Here is a 27,075-nt window from a genome sequence, read left to right on the forward strand (position 1 = left end):
GCCATAATGACGTTGTGCATGCATGTCCCTAGCTTCGAGTATTTGTAGCATGTAGCCGCTGAGCTTTGGATTCAGTCATTCAGCGTTGTAGCTCTACCGACCACACCGCATACTTTGAAAACGGCTGACAGCACAAGCTTGCCCGCTTCTCCTACACGGTTAACCCGATTGACTTCAAACTTGGGCTGTACCATCTCAACACCTGGGACAACATCATGGTAAAAAATCAAAAGTTTTTGACATACTATATGACGGCGGCGGTTAGAGTTTCAAAATTCTTATTTAACGAAGCATTGCCGGTTGTACATTTAATCTAGAGCTCGGAAAATTGGTACACATATGTAACAGACTATGATCTACAAAAAAGCCTGTTGGTGCCATGTGCTAAACCTAACAGGAAGTCCACCAGAGGCGAGGCATCAAATTTAGAGTTTCAAAATTCTTACTTAATGAAGCATTGCCGGTTGTACGTTTAATCTAGAGCTAGGAAAATTGGTACGCATATGTAACAGACTATGATCTACAAAAAAGCCTGTTGGTGCCATATGCGAAACCTAACAGGAAGTCCGCCACAGGCAGGGCATCAAATTTTGCGTTTCAAAATTCTTACTTAATGAAGCATTTCAGGCTGTACGTTTCACCTAGAGTTACCAACATTTGAAGACATATGTAACAGCCCCCGAGGTACAAAAAAACTCTTTTTGAACCATATGCTAAACCTAACAGGAAGTCAGCCATTTTGATTTACTTTGGAACGTGTTGCCATTTTTTTGGCCATTTCATAGGGGTCTTATTTTAACGAACACCTCCTACAGAGTTTCTCCGATCATCTCCAAACTTGGTGTGATTCATCTTAAGATGTTGAAGATCAAAAGTTATTGAAAGCTTTTTATATCGTCGCACGCTGTTGCCGTGGCATGCACAGTTTGCAAAGGAAAAAATTCCTTCTTAATGAAGCATTCCCAGTTGTACGAAGCAGCTAGAGCTACGAAAATTTGGAGACATATGTAACAGCCCACGATGTACAAAAAAAGTCTCTTGGTGCCATTGTGCTAAACCCAACAGGAAGTCCCCCAGGGGACGGGCATCACATTTTGAGCTAAAAAACAACAACTCCTCTTTAATGAAGCATTCCCGGTTGTACGTTTCACCTTGCGCTCTGATAATTTGTAGGCATACTTCAGAGCCCACGATGTACAAAAAAAGTCTCTTGGAACCATGTGTTAAACCAAACAGGAAGTCTGTCATTTTGATTTACGATGGGATTTGTAGCCATTTTTTGTGGCCTTTTTTAGGGGTCATATTTTAACTCCTCCTACAAAATTCATCCTACCGTCTTCTAACTTGGTGTGTTTCATCTTAAGATGTTTAAGATTCAAAGTTATCGAAAGTTTTTTATATTGTCGCACGTTGTTGCCATGGCAATGCATTGTTTGCCAAGTAAAGTGCTGCTTTTTTTTTTGGTCTATACATGTGTGAAAACTCATGAAACTTTGCACACACATCAGACTTGTCATGAACATGAATTTTTAGAGATTTCTTGTGCAATTTGCAATAAATCACGTCCTCTAGACATTGTTATGGAGCATTTCCGATTGTATGATTCAAGCGCTATATAACTAAAAATGACTTGACTTGACCTAGATTTGTGAAAACTGGGAGGCATATCTATTAGCCTAAGACCTAAGACCAAAAAGTATTCTCTAGCCGTATGCTAAACCTAAAAGGAAGTCCGCCATTTTTAAGTTATTTTGTGAATTGCACACCATCTTTGGCCTTTTGATAAAACTTTGCACACACAAGGCTTGTCAAAAACATTTAAGATGGTCTTGTCCTATTTGACAGTACCCCAACGTGCCAGTTCCCCAACGTGCAAGTACCCCAACGTGGTCCAGGTTGCGAGGGCCCCTTATTGCTGCTCGCAACGTTTTCAGCATTCCCACATACGTTGTTTCTAACCTTTATTATTATTATTATACTTTATTATTATTATACTTATTGTGGGAATGCTTTCAGCATTCCCACATATGTTGTTTCTAACCTTTATTATTATACTTATTATTATTATTATTATTATTATTATTATTATTAGGGCTGCACAATATATCGAAAAAATATCGATATCGCGATATTGGCCCTTGCAATATGCATATCGCAAAGGCACGCAATAAGTTTTATATGGAATTTTATGCTTTTTATATGAATTTGACCAGTCAGATGCTAACTAAAATGTGCATCGCCATCCAATAGTTGAAAATTATTAAGACATAATTACAATTAATTAACTAAGATTACATTAAGGTTGCTTATTTTTCCCCATGAAAAATGTTTTTTCTTTCATTAGGTATTAAAAATGTAATTTCTCTAGGTACATGTTAAATATCTCAGTAATATCGATATCGCCATGTTCAGCAAGTATATCGCATATCGCATGTTTTTCCAATATCGTGCAGCCCTAATTATTTTTATTATAGCATTTGCTTTCAGCATTCCCACATATGTTTTTCTAACCTTTATTATTATACTTATTATTATACTTCTTCTTATTATTATTATAGCATTTTATTCTCAACACTTTTTGCAATCAAAAACACAGATGTGTAGGAGAGAAAGTTAAAGCGTGTATATCCTGTATTTAAAACGTGCATTTTCCTGAGTGAATCAGGCAGACAGCCCCTTTAAGAGAAGCCCATATCTGTAAATTGAGAAGTAGTTTGTTTAAATCCTGTATTTAAATGTTTCTTTAAATGTTTCTTTTTTTTAATGGGCAAAAGTGACAAAGTTATTTGTACCGTTTTTTGTTTGTTTTGTTTTGAGTTTTTTTTAAATAACGAAAAGACCCCAATGTGCAATTTAAGGCACATTCCCTTCCTTTAAACATGGAGAGTGAATTACAAAGTAGCCTTGATCCAGAATATTGAAAAAGAATGAATGAAAGCCAGGTATCAGCTGTCAAACTTACTTACCAGCCTTCACCCGCTTGCTTTGCTCCATTTTTTCCCAACAGCCAACATTTACAAACCCCTTTCAAGCCTTCAGCCTCTGTGATATTACAAAGCTTGTGCGGGCTTAAATAAAGGCCAGTTTGGAGGAGATAGGAAAATGACAATAATAGCAAGCAACTCACACTTTGAGGAGGACACATGATGCACTTGTTGGTCATGATTATGCTCCTTAAGTCAATGGGTTGTAAGAGGGTTGTAAATACTGTCTTTCCACAGAAACGTCCCGCTGTTTACAAAACAAACACAAAATGGCAAAATACAGGCTGGGGAGGTGGGGGTTTTGGATGAAATTACCACAAAAGATTAACAGAAACACAGATATGTAGGAGAGAAAGGTAAAGTGTATGTATGTGCTGATTATGGCATTTTTTTTACTTGGTCTGAGGAAATATTCTAATATTTTGAGATATTTGGCTGAAAATCAGCAATATTAAAACAATAAAAGGCTTGCAATATTTCAGTTGTTTAGTAATGAATCCAGAATGTATGGCATTTTGCTTATTTAATTGCATTACAGAAAATAATGGCGTTTACCACAATATTCGAATTTTCTGAGACAGTCCTGTAAGTGTGAATGCTTGCACACTAACAATAATAAAGGTTCAAAAATAAAGCATTCACACAATTAAATGTTAGGGCAGTGTTTTTGCACAGCCACTATTGTCGAGTCGTCCACATTGTTTTGTGTATTTTACTCATAGGGGGACGACTGGGAAGATGAAGAGCAGTGCATCAAGTTGGCGGAGATCCTTGAGCTTCTTTTGGCTGCCGGATATTTTAGAGCACGCATCAAGGGACTGTCACCTTTTGATAAGGTAACAATGATTTCAGGTTTCTGACTGGGGCAAAGTGCAATCTTTAAAGTGTGCCCCCCGGGGTCCCAATTCGAGGTTTTGATGAGGTAAACGGGGCAATATTGTGTAGTTTGATGACTATCTCATGTTCCAATTTTTGCGTCTAATCTTGCATTTGGCCAAACATTGCGCCTACAATCTCCCTGTTTAATTTTAATGCACTGTGCCATAGTAGGAAAGAAAGTGACGGCATATCATTGGCTGGGCTTTCGCTTTCATGCACCAGTTACCATTGAGTGGTATGCCAGATCGTTGTTTTCATATATATTATCATTTGTTTTCATATTTTGTTCCATATAGTCCTCATGGGCTGGACTCATACCTCAAATCTGCAATTGCCCACACTATTGCTTTGAAAGCATGTCGAACATCTAAACGAGCTAATGGAAACGCAGCATCACCCTTTAGTTTAAGAAAGTTACTTGCTTAAACCACCAAGATCCCCCGTTGTAAACTGTCGGATGGCAGAACCCAGGGTAATCTTCAAACCATCGACATTTACTTAAGTGGTTATCCTTTTGGACAAATTTTTAATCCATCCGCTTGTCAAAAAAGCTGCTAGCTTGTGCTCAACTGACCAGTGTATTTTCTTGTCCTCTCCGGCGTGCAAGCGGCCAAACTCCCTTCCTCTGCCGCTGTGACAGCGTGAGGCAAGCAATGAAGTATCCAAGAGAAGGCAGTGATAGCTGGGCTTCATTGACTGTTGAACACTTTAATTTAATGCTCGATAGGCTTCCGTGTTTGGCTGTCCAATAAAGTGAACTGGAGGGCTGATATGAGCTTCCAAGGCTTCTCGGTATGATAGGTCCCGCAAGCTATCATTGGCTTGCTTTAATGCACCCAGTTGTGATCCAGTTTTTCCTGCTAAACCATATAATTATTCCTTCTGACCACTTTAAAACTGTTAAATTACTCTTAATAGTTGTTTAAACTAGGGGTGTTCCAAAAAATATGGTCTGCTATATTACCGGTGTATTTTTTTTTAGGTGATAAAAATTTGACATCGCGAAATTGACGCGATGAAGTGGTGCGTAACATTACACGTCTTCAACTTGGACGTACACATGTTGTTTGCTGCGGCACAAAAAACAATGTAGGAGCGTGTGTTGCAAGAGCTGCAGCCAGTTCTGTCGCGTCTTCAACAAAGTGGGAGTGAGCTGAGCTTCGTCGTGTGGAGGCTGTTTTGCTACAAGAGGTCAGACATAATGCTAAAAAAAAAAACCAAAAAAAAAAAACAACAACCAAAAAATCGTTTGCCGTACAGTTAAGAGTATGCGGAGGACATAAAGCAGCTCGTGTGGTTGGGGGTGAACAAAAGTTCATTAACTCTTTGACCGCCATAAACGTTTAAAGACGTTCAGTATAATCCTAGGATTGGCCGCCATAGACGTTAATTGACGTCTACTATGTTTTTTTATGGAAACGGGTGGAGGAAAGCCTTGGGCAGCTGTGCTCCAAGTATCAAGCCGATCGGGTTACTATAATGAGTATTAGTGGCCACTAGATGGCTGTGATGAGTCTTTTGGACAAGATCGGGTAGGAGACAACAGTAGAAGAAGAGAGGCTGAGCTAGAGTGTTGAGGGGGAGAGAATGGCTAACTTGGCTAAGGGAGTCAAAAAGGCTACAGATGGCAATCAGCTCACGCTTGATCCTTATTTTCAAAGCTCAAAAGCATCGACCAGTGCTCAAGAGCACAGTGATGACGGGGTTAAGTCATAGTTGAAGCGGTGACGTCCTAAGGCCCCACCGGCTAGCGATGCTAATAACGTCCTAAGGCCCCACCGGCTAGCGATGCTAACACCGGAGAAAAGTGGTGCACAACCGAGCACGTCTGCACAGATGACGTTTCATCGGACGATGACGACTACTATGGGTCCGATGCAAGACAGTCTTGGACAGTCTTCCAAAGAACGTGAAGGTAAGCGCTAACACGCTAAGAGATTGCTAGTAAGATTACTTTTCTAACTTTTCGGGCGATCTGCTTGCAGCGTGTGTAAATGTGCTGATATACACTAAAACATCTATTACCTATACAAACGTGAATGTATATTTATATATATATTTATATATTATAGATCGTGCTCACAGCAACGTCCGACCGCTGGTTCTACGACAAAGAAAGGTAAAAAAAAAAAAAAAAAAAAAACTTTTTCAATACACCGCAACAATAAAAGTTAAGTCTTTCGATAGTATTGTAATTGTATATGTTTCTTTCAGCTCCTACTCAAAGTGACCCTTCTCACAGTGAGCAGAACAAAGGTAAAAAGAAAAAAAAAAGATTCTCCACAGCACTAATAAAATATTTGATGGTAAACATCTTCTATAATTTACAGAATGTGCATCAACCAATACATCCAAGAAAAAAAGGTAAACATGCACACACACACACACACACATTGCATCACAGTGCTCTAAAATAATATATGATATTGACATGTATATTTGCAGATCCCAAAGATTCTGGCTGGCTTGAAGTTGATGAAGTTGGCTGGCAGGCAACCATTTTCCCCTTTGCTGCAAAACCAGGACCAAGGGATGCTGCAGCAGAGCTGAATTCCCACCTGCCAGCTGACATCCTGGAGCTCTTCATCACGGATGAACTTCTCCAGCACATCGTTCATCATACCAACCTCTACGCAAATCAGTCCATGCAGAAGCAGACTGACAAAAACTGTTATGCAAATCCTGCTGCATCCCCCTCGCACACACGGGATTACTCCACAATATATCACACAAAAATAAAATTTGTGTCGTTGAAACATCCACACAATTGTAAATAGTAACACGTACACACACACCACACATGCGCAGTTGCGCACGTGTAAATAGTTTGCAAAGAGTTTTCCAAATTGTTTGTTCGGATTGCTACTGTTGCATGTAAATAAACTGTTATTTTGCAATCAAAAAACACTTTTTTGTTGTTGGGGTAGTGTTTTATAGAAGTTTAGGTGTTTGTAGAATCCCTCATGCAAAAAAAAAAAGGGCCAAATTCACTAGAGTGCATGAAATAACATCGTTTCACAAAAAGCTTGATTTCTCCGTATTTTGGAAGAAAATAGAGGATTTGGGTGAAACGAAGCTGTTTTCTATCGTTGATTACTGAAGATCTGAATAAGGTTGAAACAAACTTTTTTTTTTTTAGATGAAAGATGAGACTTCAATCTTTCATTTGGTAGTATCCGCGTTTCCATAGTCCTAACACAACATTTTCTGTGGAGCTTGAAAGATCGGTAAAATTCTGTTAATCAGCTGGCAGTATGGGGTTACCTTTTCCGAAAATGGCTGGCAGTCAAAGAGTTAAAGGGATCGTTCGGATTTTTTGACATGAATCTCAATTTCATCCTCACCTCCAGTGTGTGCGATCAGCACTGCCGTACCCCTGACAGCGTTCTGTGACACGAGTTCTGGTCCGGTGTTGGACGAGACGAAAATAGTCCAGCAAGTTGGCTGTGGTCACGGAAATAAAGCGTTTTTCTTCTAAAAACAATTTGTGTTCAAGAGAGTGATACATTTGTATCACAAATACTCTTTCCTGAAAAAAGTCAGACGCCATAACCGCCAGCCACTACTTTTCTGTTCGTATCACTGCGCGTCACCCTGTAGGCGGTGAATTGACGCACTGCTGCCAGCTGATCCTTCCCCTAGAAGTTGTTTGTCTTTTCGCTAGCTGGCTGCAGTGCGTCAATTCGCCATCTACAGGGCGACACGCAGTGATACGAACGAACAGAAAAGTAGTGGCTGGCAGTTTTGTGCCAAGTAGACTGACCTGGCATACTTTTTTGTGCTGAGTTTAGCTGAAGTTTGCTTATAATTCCATTTTTTTAGCACCAGCACCCAAACATGTGAACGAGGAGTATAGGCATTGTTTATAAATAGATGAATTAAAAAAAAATAAAATAAATAAATAAATACTATACTAGTAACTTATGGTAGGTGACTACTGCTGACTACTGAATGGGTGGGGATGGGTTTGTATTTGTCATTTAACTACAAGTTACTACACAGTTTAATTTTACGTGAATCGGTGAACGGAAGTACAAACCCAAATTGGTCCATACCACAAAAAATACCTTCTTCGGTATCCATCCCAAGGAATGATACATGGACTATATATTCTGGAATATCACAAAAGCGTACCTGTCATGAACCTCCCCTTTGACACATCTTGTTTCCGGTTTCTGCAGGTGGTTGGCGGGATGACTTGGTGCATTACCACATGTAACTATGACATTGACATTGATCTTCTTTTTCAAGAAAACTCGACCATCGGACAGAAAATGTAAGTGGTTTTCCCAGCTGAACAAATCATACCCATTTAGACTTTTTTTTTTTTTTTTTTTTTTTTTTTTTAAGACTTTGTGTTTGTGTATTTGTATCTTCAATATCAAAAATCAAACTGCAGATAACAAATATTAAGAGATCAACTTAACACCCAAAGAACAAAAAAACTAATGATATGGGGGGGGGGCATCCAGCAATATAATCCAATTTACAAGTCCTGGTCACAAATAATTTACATAATGTTCACAACTTATATGATTACTTGTCAACAAAATATTTCCATTTCTTCCTATATTTTTTACATTTCGAAGTGCAATGTCTGAGGGAGAAAGTAAGCTGCTCCATTGTGTAAAGATCTCGCATAATGTCCATCCATTCTGTTATGGTCGGTGGTTCCTCCTTCAACCTTTTCCGCATAATGGCCTTCTTACTTGCAGCCTTGCAACATGAAGTAGGTACTAGGGCTGAACCAGGGGAGGACTGGGGGGGAAAATGTGGCCCGGGAGTTATGACGGACCAGCCCACACGAGTATTATGAGGAGCGAGCCAGCCTGCAATGCATGTTTCACAGGTTTACGGGCTTCCCGCGTATGCCGCAATATCTAACAAGACAACGGGTTATTGACTGGATTGTTGGAACCTTTTAGTGATTGTAGAAGTGATTCAAAGTGTATGGAAACTCATTTACAGCGTATAGAGTACTTACTGTCGCGTTCCATTTAAATGGAGGAGGTCAAACTGAAGTGGTTGCTGGAGTCATGCAGTCATGGAAAAAATAAGACCTCCTTGATTTCTTCAGGTTTTTTGTTCGTTTTAATATATGGTGCCACTAAAGGTGTATCAAGTCACAGAAACAGACAATGTGGATGTCATAATCCTCCATGGAGCCCCCTCTGGAACATGCATGCTGGCCTATGTGGGTGAGAGACAACAGAATATGCATATGGATGTACACGTTGTACTGACACAACATCCTGTGCTAAAGGACTAGGATTAAAACAAACAGGGGACATTTCAATTGTTGGGTCAATAGTTTGCAATATACATGTCTAATACGAAAACTGATGAGTAGGAAAGTCACATAGTAATAAAAGCAATGTGAATAACCATATTATTACCTTACTCTAATAGAGGTTTTTGCAGCAGCTCACTTTTCTTTGCAACACCATGTATGGTTTTGTTTCTATCCAATTTGTTCTCAAAACATCTGTTTTTGTAGCCATGAGCATAAATGCCTCCAGGTGCTGTTGAGAGAAAGAGCTCCTGAGTCTGTTTTTGATGAACTTCAAGGTTGAAAAGCTTCCCTCACATGCTTTAATTTAAACATGGTTACACAGCATTTATATTTTATTTGAACTACAGCATTTTTCATGAACCAGGTGAAGAAACCTGTTTATTATTTATTCATTTGATTTAGCACCTGAAATAGCCGGTTTCAATTATACTAGTTGTGACATGTTATATTTAGCTTTGACTCAAAATTTTCTTGCGGGGGGAAAAAAAAAAAAATATATCGGGATACATATCGTATATCGATATTAAGCCAAAATATTTCGGGATATGAGTTTTTATCCAGCTCTAAACTGACTTTAAATTGTAAATTCTAAAGCCCAATTCACACTGACTGCGGAACGGCTGCGGTGCGTTTTCCGTACGGCGGCCGTATGGACGCCGCAAGGACTGCAATTCACACAGAGTGCGTTGCGTGTCCGGAAATCTACTCCCGACAGACCACGAGATCACGTTGGGTTCACGCTGCGAGTTGAGTTCACCCAATAACAACCGTGAATATAGTGTCCTATTTGTAAACAATAGCCACGCTGGCCTGTTGTCACATCGAAATCTGCTCCTGATAGACCACAGGATTGATTTGATTTATTTGTTCATTTTTCCTTTCGGACAGCATTGTGACAATCAAACATTTCATCATACAATTTCAACATGTAATAACCGAAAAGAAAAAGGGCTGTCAGGAAGAAGCATACAGCTTATAATTTCCCGCCCCCATACTATACTAGGACGCAGAAAATCAAACAACTATAGTTAAAAGTCAGCAGAGATAATAAAAGTTCACTCAGTTCATTTTTTCCATGCAGGTCTTTCTTTTTCATCTCCTCCTTCTGGGCTTGAACCACATCCCGCAGTTGTTTCATCTCTTCTTTCATCTCTTCCAACAATTTCTGGTTAGATTCCTTCTTCTGCTGGCTTAAATCCATTATAGTTTTATCAATTTTTTGGATAATAGTCTTTAGCTCCTCAATTTCTTCCGTTCTTTTCCCACTAGGCATGCTGTAATAACAATAGAGTTGTTGTTAGCTGCGCCGCAGGAAGTTGCGTCCTTCTCAATCAGAGTCAGGAAACACAGTGAATCACATAGATCACATAGGGTTCAAGCTGGAGAGTTGAGTTCACCCGATAACAACAGTGTATAGTCCTATTTGTAAACAATAACCACGCTTGCCTGTTGTCACATCGATATGCTTTTTGGACATTATTTCTGGGACTTCTACCATGGCTGATCTCCTTGGGTAAGTACGTTTTGTGTTTAAATAGTGTCATTTTGTCGTGTTTAATTTATTTTGAGCTCATTTTTTGTCTTAAACGTCCGACTGATGTGATGCTTCCCTCCCCAAAAACGAGTTCGCAAATGTTTTTATTTTGAAATATACCGGATTTACCTTAATGCGAGACGCTCGATTTCCTGTCCGGCTCGTGTAATTTCTTTAGCTTCATAAAAATCCGCATGCGGCATCCGGAAGAAATAGAACGCTTGCGGAAACCTTCCGCATCGCCGCAGTTGTTCCGCACCGCACCGAAGCTGGTGTGAATTGACATGTAGACTTGAATGTGTTCTATCCTTGCGGCGTCCGTACGGCCGCCGTGCGGAGAACGCACTGCAGCCATTCCGCAGTCAGTGTGATTTGGGCTTAAAGGAATTGTTTATTCAGTCTGTGGTTTACATGGTTTGCAATATTTCTGTTTACAGAGCTTTGACTGAGAAAATTGTGTCTGTTTTGCCAAAAATGAAGTGTCCTCATCAACTGGAGCCTCATCAAATCCAAGGCCTTGATTTTATTCACATTTTTCCAGTAATACAGGTATTAAGGTGCATTGCTGGCTGGATGGATACATAGTGCTTTGTTATACTTGTGAATAATTAGAAATGGTAGAGCTGGGGCTTCTAAATTAAGGATTATTATCTGAATAATTAGAAATGGCTATCATCTGGTAGAGCTGGGGCTCTTAAATTAAGGATTATGGTCTTTTATATCTTTATGAAATCAGAATGTATCTGTCTATTGTTAAGTACTTGCAAGTTTCTTCTTTAATGTATGATTTTATTTCTTTTTGTTTTTGTTTCTTGTTAGTGGCTAGTGAAGCGGGCCATAGAGACCAGAGAGCAAATGGGCGACTATGTGAGAGCCTACTCCATATCTCAGTTCCAGAAGGCCTACAACCTTCCAGAGGTACCAGCTTGTTGAGTTATATCTGGATATAGAAAGTAACAATGCCAAGTTTGTCCAAAAGTACAACAGGGTAGTTCTCAGAAAACATAGTCCAGGCAGATGAGTCAATACTGGTTTAAAATCAATCACTAGTTCATACTGCAGAGATAAAATAAACAACCTTACTGAGATTTTTGCTGTTGTTTGAGTTTAAATGTATTCTAAGTGGTGAAAAATAGCTGTTGTGACCACTTTCTGTTTGTGACTCTTATACCAGTCCCACCACAAATGTCAACTGTACAGCCTGTGTTGGTAAAAAAAATTAATCCAGTCGCACAGCGTGAGTACAAATTTAAATAGAGGGTGGGACAAAAAAACGATTCGACTGGATATCGTTCATCAAGGAGAATAACAACGTATCAGTAGCAGACTCGTCAATCGATAAAAAATCTGCCAGGAATCCTAAGATACATTGCTTGTAAAGCTGTGGACCGGATATTGCATGGCTCTGAATCGGTTGCGTGTGTGAGGCTTTATAGTTTTAATAACAAGAGCAAGAGCTCTGCGCCATGCTCTACTTTTTTTGTTTACATTTCAGTAGCGGCACTATTCAAGCTACTTCTGTTTACAGAGAGCTAGCAAAGTAGCGCTCATAGATGCTTCATTCCCCGGATGTTGTAAACATAATGCAACAACACTACATTACGCACCTTTTTGGGGGGCCCACAGTCAACGCCGGGCTCGCGACGCGGCACGGGATAGATGGTGTGCACGCGCCACAGCGAGTGACAACATGCAACGGGAGACCTAGCAGAAGCCCGTACATCTCGATATTTCCCATGGCTATCGACTCCCGGTCAACTTGTATGTCCCGGTGTTGGTGCTGCACGCGGCCCCAAAGAATAGCCCCAAAGAATAACTCCCTTGACTATCCAATGCCTGTATTCAAACTACACACATGTATGTCCCAAAGCTAACGCACCAGCTCAGCTAAAAGCACACTGGAAGCATCTCATTTCTCTGTTTGTGGCTCCCTGTCAATGTACACAACTAGGTTGAAAAGCAGATAAGATAATTGAGACCTGCCCGCAATTATGTCATCAAACTCAAATGAACAATAGCAATAAATAAATAAATAAATAAATAAATAAATTAAACATTAGGGTGGCACGGCGATCGAGTGGTTAGCACGTCCGCCTCCCAGTTCTGAGGACTCCGGTTCGAGTCCAGGCTCCGGCCTTCCTGGGTGGAGTTTGCATGTTCTACCCGTGCCCGCGTGGGTCTTCTCCGGATATTCCGGTCTCCTCCCACATTCCAAAGACATGCATGGCAGGTTAATTGGGCGCTCCGAATTGTCCCTAGGTGTGCTTTTGAGTGTGGATGGTTGTTCGTCTGTGTGCCCTGCGATTGGCTGGCAACCAGTTCAGTGTGTCCCCCGCCTACTGCCCAGAGCCAGCTGAGATAGTCGCCAGCACCCCCCGCAACCCTTGTGAGGAATAAGCGGCCAAGAAAATGGATTGATGGATGGATGGATGGATAAAACATTAACAGTAGTGATTCCGTGGTCATCGTGTCTCAGAATTAACATTAACTAATAATGACTGTGATGGCAAAAGAAAAACAAAAATTGTTGATAAAAAGGGAAGGTCACTTTTGGCAATATTTTTGGATATATTAAGTGGTTAAAATGTGTTGGATAGATTTATTGTTCCATAAGGTGGCTTCAAATTTCTTTTGGCTGGACAGTTTGGACAGTTTATTTCATGTCTCAAATTTATGTTTCTCAAATACTGTGCACTGTGTCCATATTTTGTTTGTGTTGGTGTCTTTTTAAAGGTTCAAATTAAACTAGAGCTGCGAGCAGCTATAAAGGGCCCTCGCAGCCCGGGCCACGTTGGGGTACTTGCACGTTGGGGTACTTGCACGTTGGGGTACTGGCACGTTGGGGTACTGGCACATTAGGAGCAAAATTTCTTGAGTCATTTTTGTAAAAATAGCACAATCAACAATAAAATATTGCTCATTTTACCAGGCCAGATGTGTGTGCCAAGTTTCATGAGTTTCTGTGCATGTTTAGACCCTCAAAACTGGCGTTATTTTCTTGGCGAACAGCGCTTAGCCACACCCACAGCAATTCGCGAAAACTCACAAACTTCGTGTTGTGACATCATGAAGGCCGAAACCCTCATCTGAGCAAATATGAGGTAGGTCCAGTTAACGTGTTTGGAGAAAAACGTAGAAGAAAATTCGTAAGAAAAAAAATTGCCACTAGGTGGCGCTATCAGTTAGATGAAATGTAAGTCAGTAGATGTCTTTAGGGCTGGACTCTCATCAAATGTGTGAAATTTTGAGAAGATAGGATCATCTCGGTCAAGTTAATGCAGCTTTTATTTTCACGAAAAATCTTCAGACTTTGCGTCACCGTAGCGGCCACGCCCTTTGGCGAAAAGTTACAATATTCGGTGTGGGGCATGATCAACATCTTAAGGCTTTTCTGACCAATTTTCAAATGGATCCCTTCAACAAGCTCAGCACAGTAGCTAAAAACGTAAAGTATGACATTTATTGTAACCACTAGGTGGCGCTATATGTATAACTGAATTTTATCATATAGATGTTTTCAGGCCGTGACCATTACGTTGCCTGAGAAGTTTGAGATTTTTTGGAGCTTGAACATGGGAGTTATTAAGCATTTGCTCTTTCTGGACAAATGAAATTTTAAAGGCAATATTTGATGCCCCGCCCCCGTCATATAGTATTTCAAAAAGGCAAGATGTTTTGCCCAGTTGTTCTCTCAGGTCTTGAGATGATAAATGCCAAGTTTGAAGTCAATTGGATGAAAAATGTTTGCAAAGGGGGAAAAAGCATGACCACAGTGAATGTGCCAAAATAGGCCAAAATTGGACATAAAAAAATTCATAGCTCACTTCCTGTACATTTTAGCTACATGGTCCCAATAGACTTTTTTGTGCGTCTCGGGGTGCTACACGTGCCTGCCAATTTTTGTTGCTCTAGCTCAAACGTGCCGGGCTTGGTTTTTATTTTTCTACGCTAGGGGGCGCTATCGAGTCGCATTGTTATGACGACTTAATAATATAAAATTTTTCGCCGGGCCTGAGGAGTGTGCAAAGTTCGGTGAGTTTTCGTGAATGTTTAGGTACCCAAAATCGCGATTGTTTGCGGAGAATAAAGAATAATAATAATAATAATAATAATAATAATAATAATAATTTTTACAAAAACAATAGGGACCTCGCAGCGGTCGCTGCTCGGGCCCTAATTATCAGCCTTTTCTTTTCCTGGTCCTTATTTTGAATTAAAAAAAAATAAAAAAATTATAACTGTTGAGACATTTGATTAAATGGACAAATTAAGCCCCACAATTGCTTATTTGTTGTTTATTAATTTAATAGAGCTAAATAAAAATAATGCTCATGATTTCATATGTTTACAAAATTAAACCTTATTTCTCAGTGGAAAGGTGCGCGATTGCGCAAGCTCGAAGGTTATTTAGCACAGCGGACTGTCATCTGTCATTGTCACCTGAGCTGTCAAGCAGGAGCACACAGTCCGCGGGTATGTAGCCATTGTGAACGCGGATTGCAATGTTGCGTTTTGTATATGCATTTCTTTATAGCTTTAACATGTAACGTGTCTTTATCTTAGTTAATATTAATAGATGGTTACCGAAGTTTAATTCACGCATGCATCGCGTATGAGGATAAATGCACTGGCTACGCGATCGAACTGGAGCCAAACATACAAAGTTAATTATTTAAACTGTGTTTTTCTTGGTTATGATTGTTGCGTGCTTGCATTAGAGTTTATAAGTTCAACGTGTCCGTGGGAGACTTGGGTGGACAGCCGCGCGTTTGTTTGGTTGACTCGGTGATGGCGGGGGAGGGCCGTTGTGCGCATGTGGTAGTTTGCGGAGCATTGTGGGATGTGTAGTTTATTTAGACGCAATTATGTTTACTACCTTTATTGTAATAATAAATAGATGTTATTAAGATATTAAATGTGACTACGTAGACTAATGTATTGCAGTGTGCACAGTTCCTTTATTTGCATAATTATTGTATTACATTGTATATTATGTTATATATTATTGTGATATTGTTTTGTCTGCTTTATTCCAGGTTTATAACCTGTGGTACCTTGTTCAGTAAAACAAAGGCTAAACACGAGTTGTAACAGAGTGTGTGTCCTGCTTAGCCCTTTCGGAGGGCTAAAAACAAAAATATCCGAACAATAAATGTTAATAACGACTAACAAATACTAAACAGTGATACATTTTCAGTCATAACGCACAGCCCTTTGTTGTGGTCTATTTAAATAATTGATTCAATATATGAAAATATAGAAGACATTTTTGTGTCCTGTGTATCGAGATAGGTATCGAATCGACCTCATGCCAGAGATTCCCACTCCTTTTTTAAGGCTCTAACACACACAGTTTATACACTTCTCATTGAGGCATTTACATTTTCTCATATTTCTCTCTTGTTTAAACATTCTAAATGTTCAAGCCTTCATAAATGATATAAAGTAGGTACATTACTGTAAAAAATGAATGCAAAATTGCACAAAAAAAATCTGCGATACAGCGAAACCGCGAAAGGTAAACCACGTTATAGCGAGGGAACACTTTATATGCATGTTTGATGCGCTAATCTCTGATTCGATATCTTTGTACTTTTGTGCGTATTCTGCCAACAATAATTCTGCCAACAATATAACTTCTGCAGACCTTGCGACTGCACAAATATTGATGGATCATCTTTTTGGAGAAAAAAAAAAAAAAAAAAAAAAAAGGTCAAACATCTGATACCCAAGATGCATAGGTTATTGAAACTGCAGTCAGTTATAAAATCAATAAATTGTCATTTGTTTTTGACGAAAATCAAAGCGTACGATCTCATTCAAACGACCTCTCCAGTGACATTTGTTTGTTGTTATAAAATAGTTTTGCATCCTGTTTTTTTGATTCTATGACATTTAGAGCCTTGATCTAGAAGTTGCACTCTATTTAACGCAGCAGAAGAGGTCTAATCTCATGAAATTGTGTAATTTTCTGTCTTGTGGGCAATTACCACATCCAGAAATCTATTCACTTTGTGGGTGACGATTGAATTGTCAATAGCACTATTCAGATCTTTTATTATGTATATAAACATATGTAAATTGTTGAATATTATGTAATAAGTTCATGGGCGGGACGATGTGTGTTGTATAAAGTTTATCACACTAAATCAGAAATTTCATTCGAGACACATCTTAACATGTAACGTCAACCTTGAAAGGATGAAGAGTTCCATCATAGAAGAAGTAAGGCGGTGGGAGCAGTTTTCGATATACTGGTGAGTTGAAAAACCCTGGAACCATCGTTAAATGACTTTGATATTATGTTGTGCAAACTTTTTTTTTTTTCTCCGTAGGAAGTTTACAAACCACAGAGAAAATATCGAAGGCAAAAGGAGGCAGGGGAGCTACTTGATGAGGAGTCAAAGATTCACTCTACTTTGCTGGAATATGGCAGGCAAGTTCTGAAGGGTATGAAAATGTATTATCACGATTGAATGGCCAAATATCATGATTAGCTATATTATTACAATATTGCTAATATGCCGGTACTTATTTAGTGGTGTCATAACGTATCTCTTTCAATAAAATATGTGACACAATAAACTTTGGCTGGGCCAAGCTTGTATACATAATCTTGTTCTGTTGGTCATGACCCAGTTTGTGACCATAGGTGAGGGTGGGAAATTAAATTAACCTTTCAGTCAATATTTTGACATGCAAAACGGTGACGCATTGTGCAAGGATTAAAGTGCTCCGTCCAACCGACGTATTTCCGTCATTCAGAAATATGCCTATATCTCACTGATTGGCAGAGGCTTGTTAGTCCTTCATGAAAGAAGACTGATTATCTTCAGTTTAATCAAAGTAAGACATTTGAAAACATAAATTTTTACATCGGAAAACAATGACCAAACCAGTAACATAGAACCAATCATCAATTCCCCTCTTTTGTCACTACAATACAAATATGAAGTATGAAAAAAAACACCAACTAATGGTTAATAAACAATAATCAGGGAAAAACGTACACTTTAATGCAAAATTTATATTAACCCAATTAGTCTCAACTCAACTTTATTTATAAAGCGCTTTAACGCTATAACGCGGTTCACTTTTCGCGGTCTCGCTGTATCGCGGATTTCTTTTTAAGTGCAATTTTGCATATTTTTTTACAGTAATATACCCATTTTATAAAATTTATGAAGGTTTGAACATTGTCAATGTTTGAACAAGAGAGAAATGGGAGAACATGTAAATGCCTCAATGAGAAAAGTGTATAAATTGTGCGGTCGGGGATTTTTGAGCCTTAAAACATTTAGAAGAGTTGTAAAACATAAAGCTAACTACTTCGCGGATTTCATTTATTGCGGGTATTTTTTGGAACCTAACCCCAGCGGAAAACGAGGGAACACTGTATACAAAGTGCTGTACATAAACATAAATATCGGTTGTGCAGTAAAGAATAAGGTAACAAAACAAGAACAAAGCAATCATTTTGAAGTGCGTATACAAAGTTTTGTATTGTTTTTTGTTTTTTTCAAGTAAATACACTTTACATCAGGAAATTAATAAGCGGTAGGCGAGTGAGTAAAGAGATAAATAAGTAGACTAAACATCAAACTCATACACACTACAAAACAGCAAGAACAAGTCTCATGGTGCGCCAAAAGCCAAAGAATACAGATGTGTTTTAAGACGTGTTTTAAAAGAGGATAAAGAGGGGGATTGCCTAATATTTAGTGGAAGGTTGTTCCAAAGGGAGGAACCTGCAACAGCAAAGGCTCGATCTCCTCTAAAGGCGCTTTTCACCGTACCGGTTCCACACCGAAGCGGCAATTTTTGGATGTTAGTGTCTCCACGGGACTTTTTCGGGGTCGAGACGTTCCGTTATAACCGCTGTTTAGAACCCTTTCGACAGCGGTTCTGCGGCGCCCGTCGTCGGGGGACGAGCGGGGCCGTGACGTCACCTGTCTGATTGTCCGACAGCAACGCCGCTGCCGCCCAAGCAACGCCATGACACACGCCCATTTCCCTGTTTTAAGCGAGAGAGGCAGAAGCGCCCGCCGGTCTTCGCCAGTCATAAAAATACAGTATATACAATAAATATAATACAACAACGCTTAACTATATTTATAGTTTAAAAGGTACTTGTGGATCGATTTGTAATGTTTGTGGTTTAAAAAACATCGCGAGGCTGCCGTGTGTTCCTATTCACTTGAATGAGAGCTCCAGCGGCAGACCTCCATTCAGAAATAGCGTCGCGAGCCGGTCGTGAAAAATACATTATATACAATAAATATAATAATGTTTACAACAACGCTGAACTATATTTACAATTTATAAGGTACTTGTGGATGGATTTGTAATGTTTGTGGTTTTAAAAAACATCACGAGGCTGCTGGTGTGTTCCTATTCACTTGAACGAGAGCTCCAGCGGCAGACCTCCATTAGGAAATAGCTGTCTTTGCGAGTTGGTCGTGAATCGCAATATTTCATGCATGGTGGTCTATATTATATTGTAAATATGGCTCAATGTTGGCGCGACTTGCCACTCGGGAAATGTTATTTCAGATCTGCACGCAATGCGGGAGTGCAAGCTTGGCGTGGACGGTTCAAATGTTGCCGCCCCCTTCTCGCCATGCGCCTGTTGTAATGGAAAACCGGCGTTTGCTGTCTGGTGTGGTTGCGTGAGGTGTGGTGTGTTGTAGTACCCGGCCGTGCGGGCACAATGGAAAAGTGGCATAAGCCTCCGCTTAGCCCTCGGTACCTCCAATTGAGTCTGGTCTGCTGACCTGAGGCACCGGGCAGGTGTGTAGGGGTGCAAGAGCTCAGCAAGATAAGGTGGGGCAAGACCATTTCTAGATTTGAAAACAAATAGAAGAATTTTAAAGTGGACTCTAAATTTCACAGGCAGCCAGTGAAGAGAGGCCGGGATAGGGGTTATGTGTTCCCTCTTATGGGCACCAGTAAGGAGATGAGCAGCAGCATTTTGAACAAGCTGGAGATGCTGGAGGGAGGACATTTAAATAATCAATAAATTAATTGATTCCAAAAATATTTGATAGTGACAGCTAGGGGTGGGACAAAAAAAAAACAACGATTCGACCGGATCATCGTTTGTCAAAGGGAGCTATAACGACTGTATCGGTAGCAGACGCGTCAATCGATACAAAATCCGCCAGGAATCCTGAGATTGCTTGTAAAGCTGTGGACCGAATATCGCGTGGCTATGAATCGGTTGCGTGTGAAGCTTTATGGTTTTCATAACAAGAGCAAGAGCTCTGCGTCGTGCTCTACTTGTTTTGTTTACCTTTGAGTGCCATCACTATTCAAGCTACTTCCGTGTTTACAGAGCACTAGCAAAGTAGTGCTCATAGACACTTCATTTCACAGATGTTGTAAACATAATGCAAAGCCATTAAATTACGCACCTTTTTGAGGGGGGCCACCATCTACGCCGGGCTCGCAACACGGCGCGGGATAGTGTGCGCATGTCACAGCGAGTGACAACGCCAAGTCGTCTCTCGGTCCACTTGTATATCTTGGTGTTGGCACTGCGCACAACCCCAAAGAATAACTCCCAATCCATGGATTCAAACTTCACACAGCCAACACACCAGCTAAGCTAAAAGCACACTGCAAGCATCTAATTTCTCCATTTGTGGCTCCCTGTCAATGTACACAATTAGGATCAGAAGTAGATTAGAGAATAGAGACATGCCTGCAATTATGTCAGCAAACTCAAATGAACAATAGCAACAAAAAAAAAACAACAACAAAAAAAGGAACAGTAGGGATTCCATGGTCATAATCGTGTCTCAGATTAAAAAAACAAAAAAAGGCATCGTACATTATCGAAAAATGAATATGACGGCTAACGAAAAACAAAAATTGTTGATAAAAAGGGAAGGTCACTTTTGGCAATATTTTTGGATATATTAAGTGCTTAATTAAAATGTGTTTGATAGATTTATTGTTCCATAAGGTGGCTTCATATTTCTTTTGGCTGGACGGTAGTTTGATTTCATGTCTTAAATTTATGTTTCTGAAATACTTCACATTGTGCACATATTATGTTTAATTGTGTTGGTGTCTTTTTAAAGGTTAAATATTTATATTTCAAATTAAATTATCAGCCTTTTCTTTTCCTGATCCTTATTTTTAATAGGAACCCCCCCAATTATAACAGTCAATAACGACTAATAAATACTTAAACTGTGATACATTTTTCAGTCATATCGCCGACGGTCAGCCCTGTGTTGCCGTATAATTGAATCAATATATGAAAATATAGAAGACGTTTTTGTTGTTTTTTAACATGTTTGAAGATACTAAAATTGTGGTGGTTTAGGATTAATGTCGACAAGCAACAAATGTCACTTTAAGTTTTGAATCTTGAAATAAATCGAATCGAAAATCGTATTGTTCCCGGACTTAATCGAACCGTTCTGCTCTATCGAGATACATATCGAATTGGCCTAATGTATTGATCACCTAATTTTTGTCTCTGCAAGGACGACACAATTTCCCTCGTGCATTAGTAAAGTCTGAGTTAATTAAATTAATTAATTAATTAAGCTGCCACTGCGCGGCCAGTGTCGCCTACAGCATTTTCGTCACTCGGCCTGCTTGCTTTTATTGGTCATCTGCATGCTGTGTAGCTCCCAAAAATCACTGCCTTCCATGACTCGATCTCTCCAATGCACGTTTAACCTAGAGCTACGAAAATTGGTACACGTATGTAACAGACTATTACCTACAAAAAAAACTGTTGTTGCCATATGCTAAACCTAACAGGTATTCCTGCAAACCTCATGTTTGTTTATGTACAGCACTTTGTATACAGCAATGCCTGTTCTTAAAGCACTTTATAAATAAAGTTGTGTTGAGTTGAGTTTATCAGCAAAAAAAGGATTTCATGTTGTGTACCTCTTTAAAATGTGGTCCCTGAATCTATAATCTATGAAAGTTTTACTTTCTGAATGGAATTATGGAAATAAATTAGGGATGAACAATAATGCTATTTTCAACCGATACCAATAAACCAATAATTTAGAAAGTGCCGATGTCGATAACTGATAAGTAAACCGATAACAGTTTGCAAAATTAATTTGACTACAAATATATGCAGTACTTTCGAATCCTTCTATAATTCTAACGTTTACAAATACATTGTACCATTGTGTAAAGCAAGAATTTGGTTGATGTCTCTGCTTCAACCTGACAACCTGTAACTCATTTTGAGTTTGCCAAAACAAAAATGTCTACAAAACTGCAAGGCTAACATTTTGGGGAGACAGTAACGAAAGCCCACACGGGTTACTGCCATGTCACCATGATGCATCTTCAGCAAACACGAGGTCACGCACGTTATGACCATAAATATGCAACACTATCAGAGGAGAGGAGGGAGGGGTTGAGGAGTTGGGCACAACTTGAGCCACAAACACAACAGATGGACCAACGTGGCATGTCGATTATCCATCCATCCATTTTCTTGACCGCTTATTCCTCACAAGGGTCGCGAGGGCTGCTGGCGCCTATCTCAGCTGGCTCCGGGCAGTAGGCGGGGGACACCCTGGACTGGTTGCCAACCAACATGTCGATTATTATCAGTGGATTTCTTTATTGTCTAGTTTATCTGTATGACGTCAAATTGGTCGATAATTGCAGATAATTATCGGCCACTGATATTATTTTGCATTCCAAAAATAAATAAACTTTTCCTTTATATTCTATTATTTAACTCTTTTACTGCCACACGTTATCAAATAAACTTTGATATAATAAAGGCTTTGATCATTCACGAAAGGAGATACAATGCTTCCATCTGCTGGCCGTAGTTAGTGGGTGTTTTTGACTCCACTACCCATTGACCAGGCAACACTGCACTTAGACGTTGCACTGAGACAAAAAAATAAAATAAAAAACTTAGTTGACGTCATTTAATGTTTATAGCGGCATACGTCGTGATTTTACTGATTGTTACTAAACGTTTTTGGCGGTCAAAGAGTTAAAGGATCTGTATATGATAAAGTATGCAAACAGCAACATTTTCACATTTGACAAATTCCCATAAAAAAAAAAAAATCTTAGTTATGGCAATTAACGTCGCTGGAGCTCCTCGTAAGGGTTCCTGTTGTTGACATTTCACCTCAACGGCACTCAGTTTATCAACTTGGCCTTTTTGAGAGTTTTGATACCTTGTGCCTGATTAATGCAATTTGACTTGACTTTGTAATGTGATTTTTCAATTTCAAAATTTTCTTCATATAGACACTATTTCCATATTTTTTCAGGCGATACGGATTCAGCAAACTATCCAAACAAGAGAAGGTTGGTTAAAAATAAATAAAATATGGAGGCTGGACGTATAGTGATTTAGTAGTAGAACAATTTTGACTGGCACTGTAAGAACGGATTAGTCTGACTTAAAAAAAATGTCGTGATTGTATTATGACTGCTGCCAGAGACCCACTGAAAGACATCCCCTTACACTTGCGTGCTTCCCTATATATCCTATATCCAAATTTTGACTTGGAGAATTTTTATTTCATGTGTACCTCTTCTTGTTGATAAAAACTAAATTCCTGTAATATCTGGATATAGCTAGAAGTGTTCCCCAGAACAATTTCTCAGTTGATGTTAAATGAGAAAATTTGTCTTTTTAACCTTTTTACGTCAAAAGAAATCTCCTTGTCCTGCACAATATACAGGTTAAGCTGTATAGAAAATGGATGGCTAGAGGACATTGACCTTCAACTCTTTTGCACTGCCCTTCAGACTACACTTATTGTCCAGCCTTCCCCTTAAATGACATTCTTTTGACATTCTGACTTTTATGTTCTTGCTTTTATAATGTCTTCATGTGCATTCATTGCTTTTTCTGAATCCTAAATATGTACATTCTACTTCTTTAGTCCGGTGAGGAAATGGCCTTGACAATGAAGGACTCTGTGACACAGGTGTCAGATGAGGAAGTTCAGTGGGTGACGGAGGAGGTAAGCAAGCATTTGCATCTGAACTGTATTTAGGAGGCAGCACCGGGGATTTTGGTTCCCACAAAATGTCACAAATTTCACGTATTTAGCGTTGTTAACAAATATTTTCGGAGACAAATGTGTGTTTTTACATACTTGGCTAATAAATATGATTCTAAAAGTCAAAAAATAGTTTGCACACAAAATGTGATCCAACTAGGCATGGGCCAATATTAGATTTTGATAGTATGATAACCGTGAGCCTGTGATTGGCTGGCAACCAGTCAAGTGCAATGTCGAAGTGCAGCGCTGCCTGGTCAATGGGTTGTGGAAGGCAGCATTGTTTCTCTTTTCAATGGGCTGCTGGTGTATGAAATTACAATGAAACATTACGGAATCTGATGAAATAGAATGTTTTCGATTGTTGTGTACTTTATACATTATTTGTGCTATTTTAAACTCAACCAAGTCATAAAATTTCATTGTATTTAATTTAATAAATAGTGGATGTGTTGGTTCTTTATATTTTGATCGTTAATAAATCTTTTGGCTCTTTTTTGCAATTTGAAAACAGGGTTGGTATTTGTTTTATATGCATTTCCCCAGATTTCCACACAATAAGTCAAATATGGTCGTAATAATGAACTGTATAATGTATATAATGATTTCATGTTGAGGACATCCTTAGTTTTATAAAGTATCCCGATGAATTTTGACATTTTCCTTTTAACGTTTTCTATGTGTGACTTTCAACATAATTTATCATCTATAACTACTCCAAGAAATGTATTTTCAGACACTGTTTCTGTTTCAATTGAATTCGCCATAATTTGAACTTGATTAGTGATTTGTCTAGTGCCAAAAGCTATGAACTTGGTTTTATTTAAATTTAATGATAATTTATTCACGTCAAACCATTTTTTTAATGTATTCAATTCATACTCCGCAGTAGTCAGAAGCTGCTTTCGGTTTTCTCCTGAACGGTAGACAGTTGTGTCATCAGCAAATAAGACACTTTTGAATATGTTTTAGATACAACAGATATCATTTATATACAGTATAAATAATTTAGGGCCGAGCACAGACCCTTGGGGAACTCCATGAGTAATCTTCAAGTGTTTTGATTGTATATTATTAAACTGCAAATACTGATCTGTTTTCTTTTTTTGTTAGAATTTTCTTTTTATTGGGAGGTTGCAAAGATTTCCATTTACCAATTTACAAACATGTCATTTTTGTTTGCATTGCACAGTTTTTTCCCATTATTCAAAACGGAACATAAAGAAAAATAATAATAATAATAATAATAATAACTAGAGCTGCGAGCAGCTATAAAGGGCCCTTGCAACCTGGGCCACGTTGGGGTACTTGCACGTCGGGGTACTGGCACATTGGGGCACTGTCAAATAGGACAAGGACCATCTAAATTGTTTTTGACAAGTTTTATCAAAAGGCCAAAGATTGTGTGCAATTCCCAAAATAAATTCAAAATGGCGGACTTCCTTTTAGGTTTAGCATACGGCTACAGAATACTTTTTGTAGGTCTTGGGCTAATAGGTATGCCTCCGAGTTTTCACAAATCTAGGTCAAGTCAAGTCATCTTTAGTTATATAGCGCTTGAATCATACAATGGGAAATGCTCCATAAAAATGCATAGAGGGCGCTATTGAGCACAACCTTGGGTGACTTGCACGTCGGGGTACTGGCACGTTGGGGTACTGTTACATGGAACAAGGACCATTTAAAATGTTAATGTTTTTTCCATGCCTTGTGTGTGCAAAGTTTCATGAAAAAGGCCACAAATGTTGTATAATTCCCAAAATAAAATCAAAATAGCGGATTTCCTCTTTGGTTTAGCAAATGGCTACATAATACTTTTTTTGTAAGTCTTAGGCTGATAGGGGTGTGTCCTAATTTTCACAAATCTAGCATAATCATACAATCGGAAATGCTTCAGAAAAATGTCTAGAGGGCGCTATTTATTACAAATTGCACAATAAATCTCTTAAAAATTCATGTTCATGACAAGTCTGATGTGTGTGTTTCATTAGTTTTCACACATGTATAGATAAAAAAAAAAAGCAGCACTTTACTTGGCAAACAATGCATCGCTATGGCAACAGCGTGCGACGAAATAAAAAACTTTCGATAACTTTGCATCTTAAAAATCTTAAGATGAATCACACCAAGTTTGGAGATGATCGGATAAACTCTGTAGGAGGAGTTCGTTAAAATAAGACCCCTGTGAAATGGCCCAAAAAATGGCAACACGTTCCAAAGTAAATCAAAATGGCGGACTTCCTGTTAGGTTTCGCATATGGTTCAAAAAGAGTTTTTTGTACCTTGAGGGCTGTTACATATGTCTTCAAATTTTGGTAACTCTAGGTGAAATGTCCAGCCAGGAATGCTTCATTAAGTAAGAATATTGGAAAAAAAAAAAAAAAAAAAAAAAAAAAAAAAAAAAAAAAAAAAATTAAGAATATTGAAACACAAAATTTGATGCCTCGCCTCTGGCGGACTTCCTGTTAGGTTTCGCATATGGCACCAACAGACCTTTTTGTAGGTCATAAGTCTGTTACATATGTGTACCAATTTTCGAACCTCTAGATTAAACTTACAAGCGGCAATGCTTCGTTAAGTAAGAATTTTGAAACTCTAAATTTGATGCCCCACCGCCGTCATATAGTATGTCAAAAACTTTAGATTTTTTTTTTACCATGGTGTTGTCCCAGGTGTGGAGATGGTACAGCCCAAGTTTGAAGTCAATCGGGTTAACCGTGTAGGAGAAGCGGGCAAAAGTATGACCCCTGTAAATGTGCAGAATTGAGCCAAAATTGGACATTTAAATACTCATACCTCACTTCCTGTCTATTTTAGGGTACACATATCAAAGAGGTTTTTGTTCATCTGGATATGCTACAGGTGCCACACAATTTTCATAGCCGTAGGACAATCGTAGCGGGACAGGGATCCGTTTAACCTATGGAGGTGGTGCTCAGGAGCCATTTTTCTGTTATCATGTATGGCGACTTTAAAATATCAAATTTTTCGCGAGGCCTGACGTGTGTTAAGTTTGGTGAGTTTTCGTTCACGTTTAGTGTCTCAAAAATGCGATTGTTTGCGGAAAAGAATAATAACAAAGAAAAAGAAGAAGAAGAAGAAGAATTCCTTCAGGAACAATAGGTTATAATGTTGCGTCAGTTGAAATCAGACCTTGTTGGTTTCACATACTCAGTCCATTGTGGACCACATCCGTTAATATTTGTCTCAGTCAACCCTGAGAGAATATTATTCTTTGTTATTATTCTTTCCGCAATATTATTTCCATGACATATATACCATGCACAATGTTTATCCATTCTTCCACAGTTGGTGGTACCACCTTTAAACATTTTCTTGTAATAGTTTTTTTTACTGGCCGTC

General features: G+C 38.9%; 1 protein-coding gene across 3 annotated transcripts in view; it reads left to right on the plus strand.

Annotated features, from left to right (window-relative positions):
* The window catches only part of ccdc93 (CCC complex scaffolding subunit CCDC93), a 198,092-nt gene that overhangs the window by 1,250 nt on the left and 169,767 nt on the right, over nt 1-27,075 (plus strand). For 2 of the 3 annotated variants that reach the window (XM_077535938.1, XM_077535937.1), the window contains exons 2-9: nt 3,707-3,820; nt 8,045-8,139; nt 11,128-11,239; nt 11,510-11,608; nt 16,891-16,947; nt 17,026-17,126; nt 22,972-23,008; nt 23,593-23,673. In XM_077535938.1, the coding sequence (XP_077392064.1) occupies nt 3,707-3,820; nt 8,045-8,139; nt 11,128-11,239; nt 11,510-11,608; nt 16,891-16,947; nt 17,026-17,126; nt 22,972-23,008; nt 23,593-23,673 (696 nt within the window). The remainder of the gene's footprint in view (nt 1-3,706; nt 3,821-8,044; nt 8,140-11,127; nt 11,240-11,509; nt 11,609-16,890; nt 16,948-17,025; nt 17,127-22,971; nt 23,009-23,592; nt 23,674-27,075) is intronic. The other variant, XM_077535939.1, reaches the window with a different exon arrangement.

This window comes from Festucalex cinctus, chromosome 11 (assembly GCF_051991245.1).
Source record: "Festucalex cinctus isolate MCC-2025b chromosome 11, RoL_Fcin_1.0, whole genome shotgun sequence".
In the NCBI taxonomy this organism is placed as follows: Eukaryota; Metazoa; Chordata; class Actinopteri; order Syngnathiformes; family Syngnathidae; genus Festucalex; species Festucalex cinctus.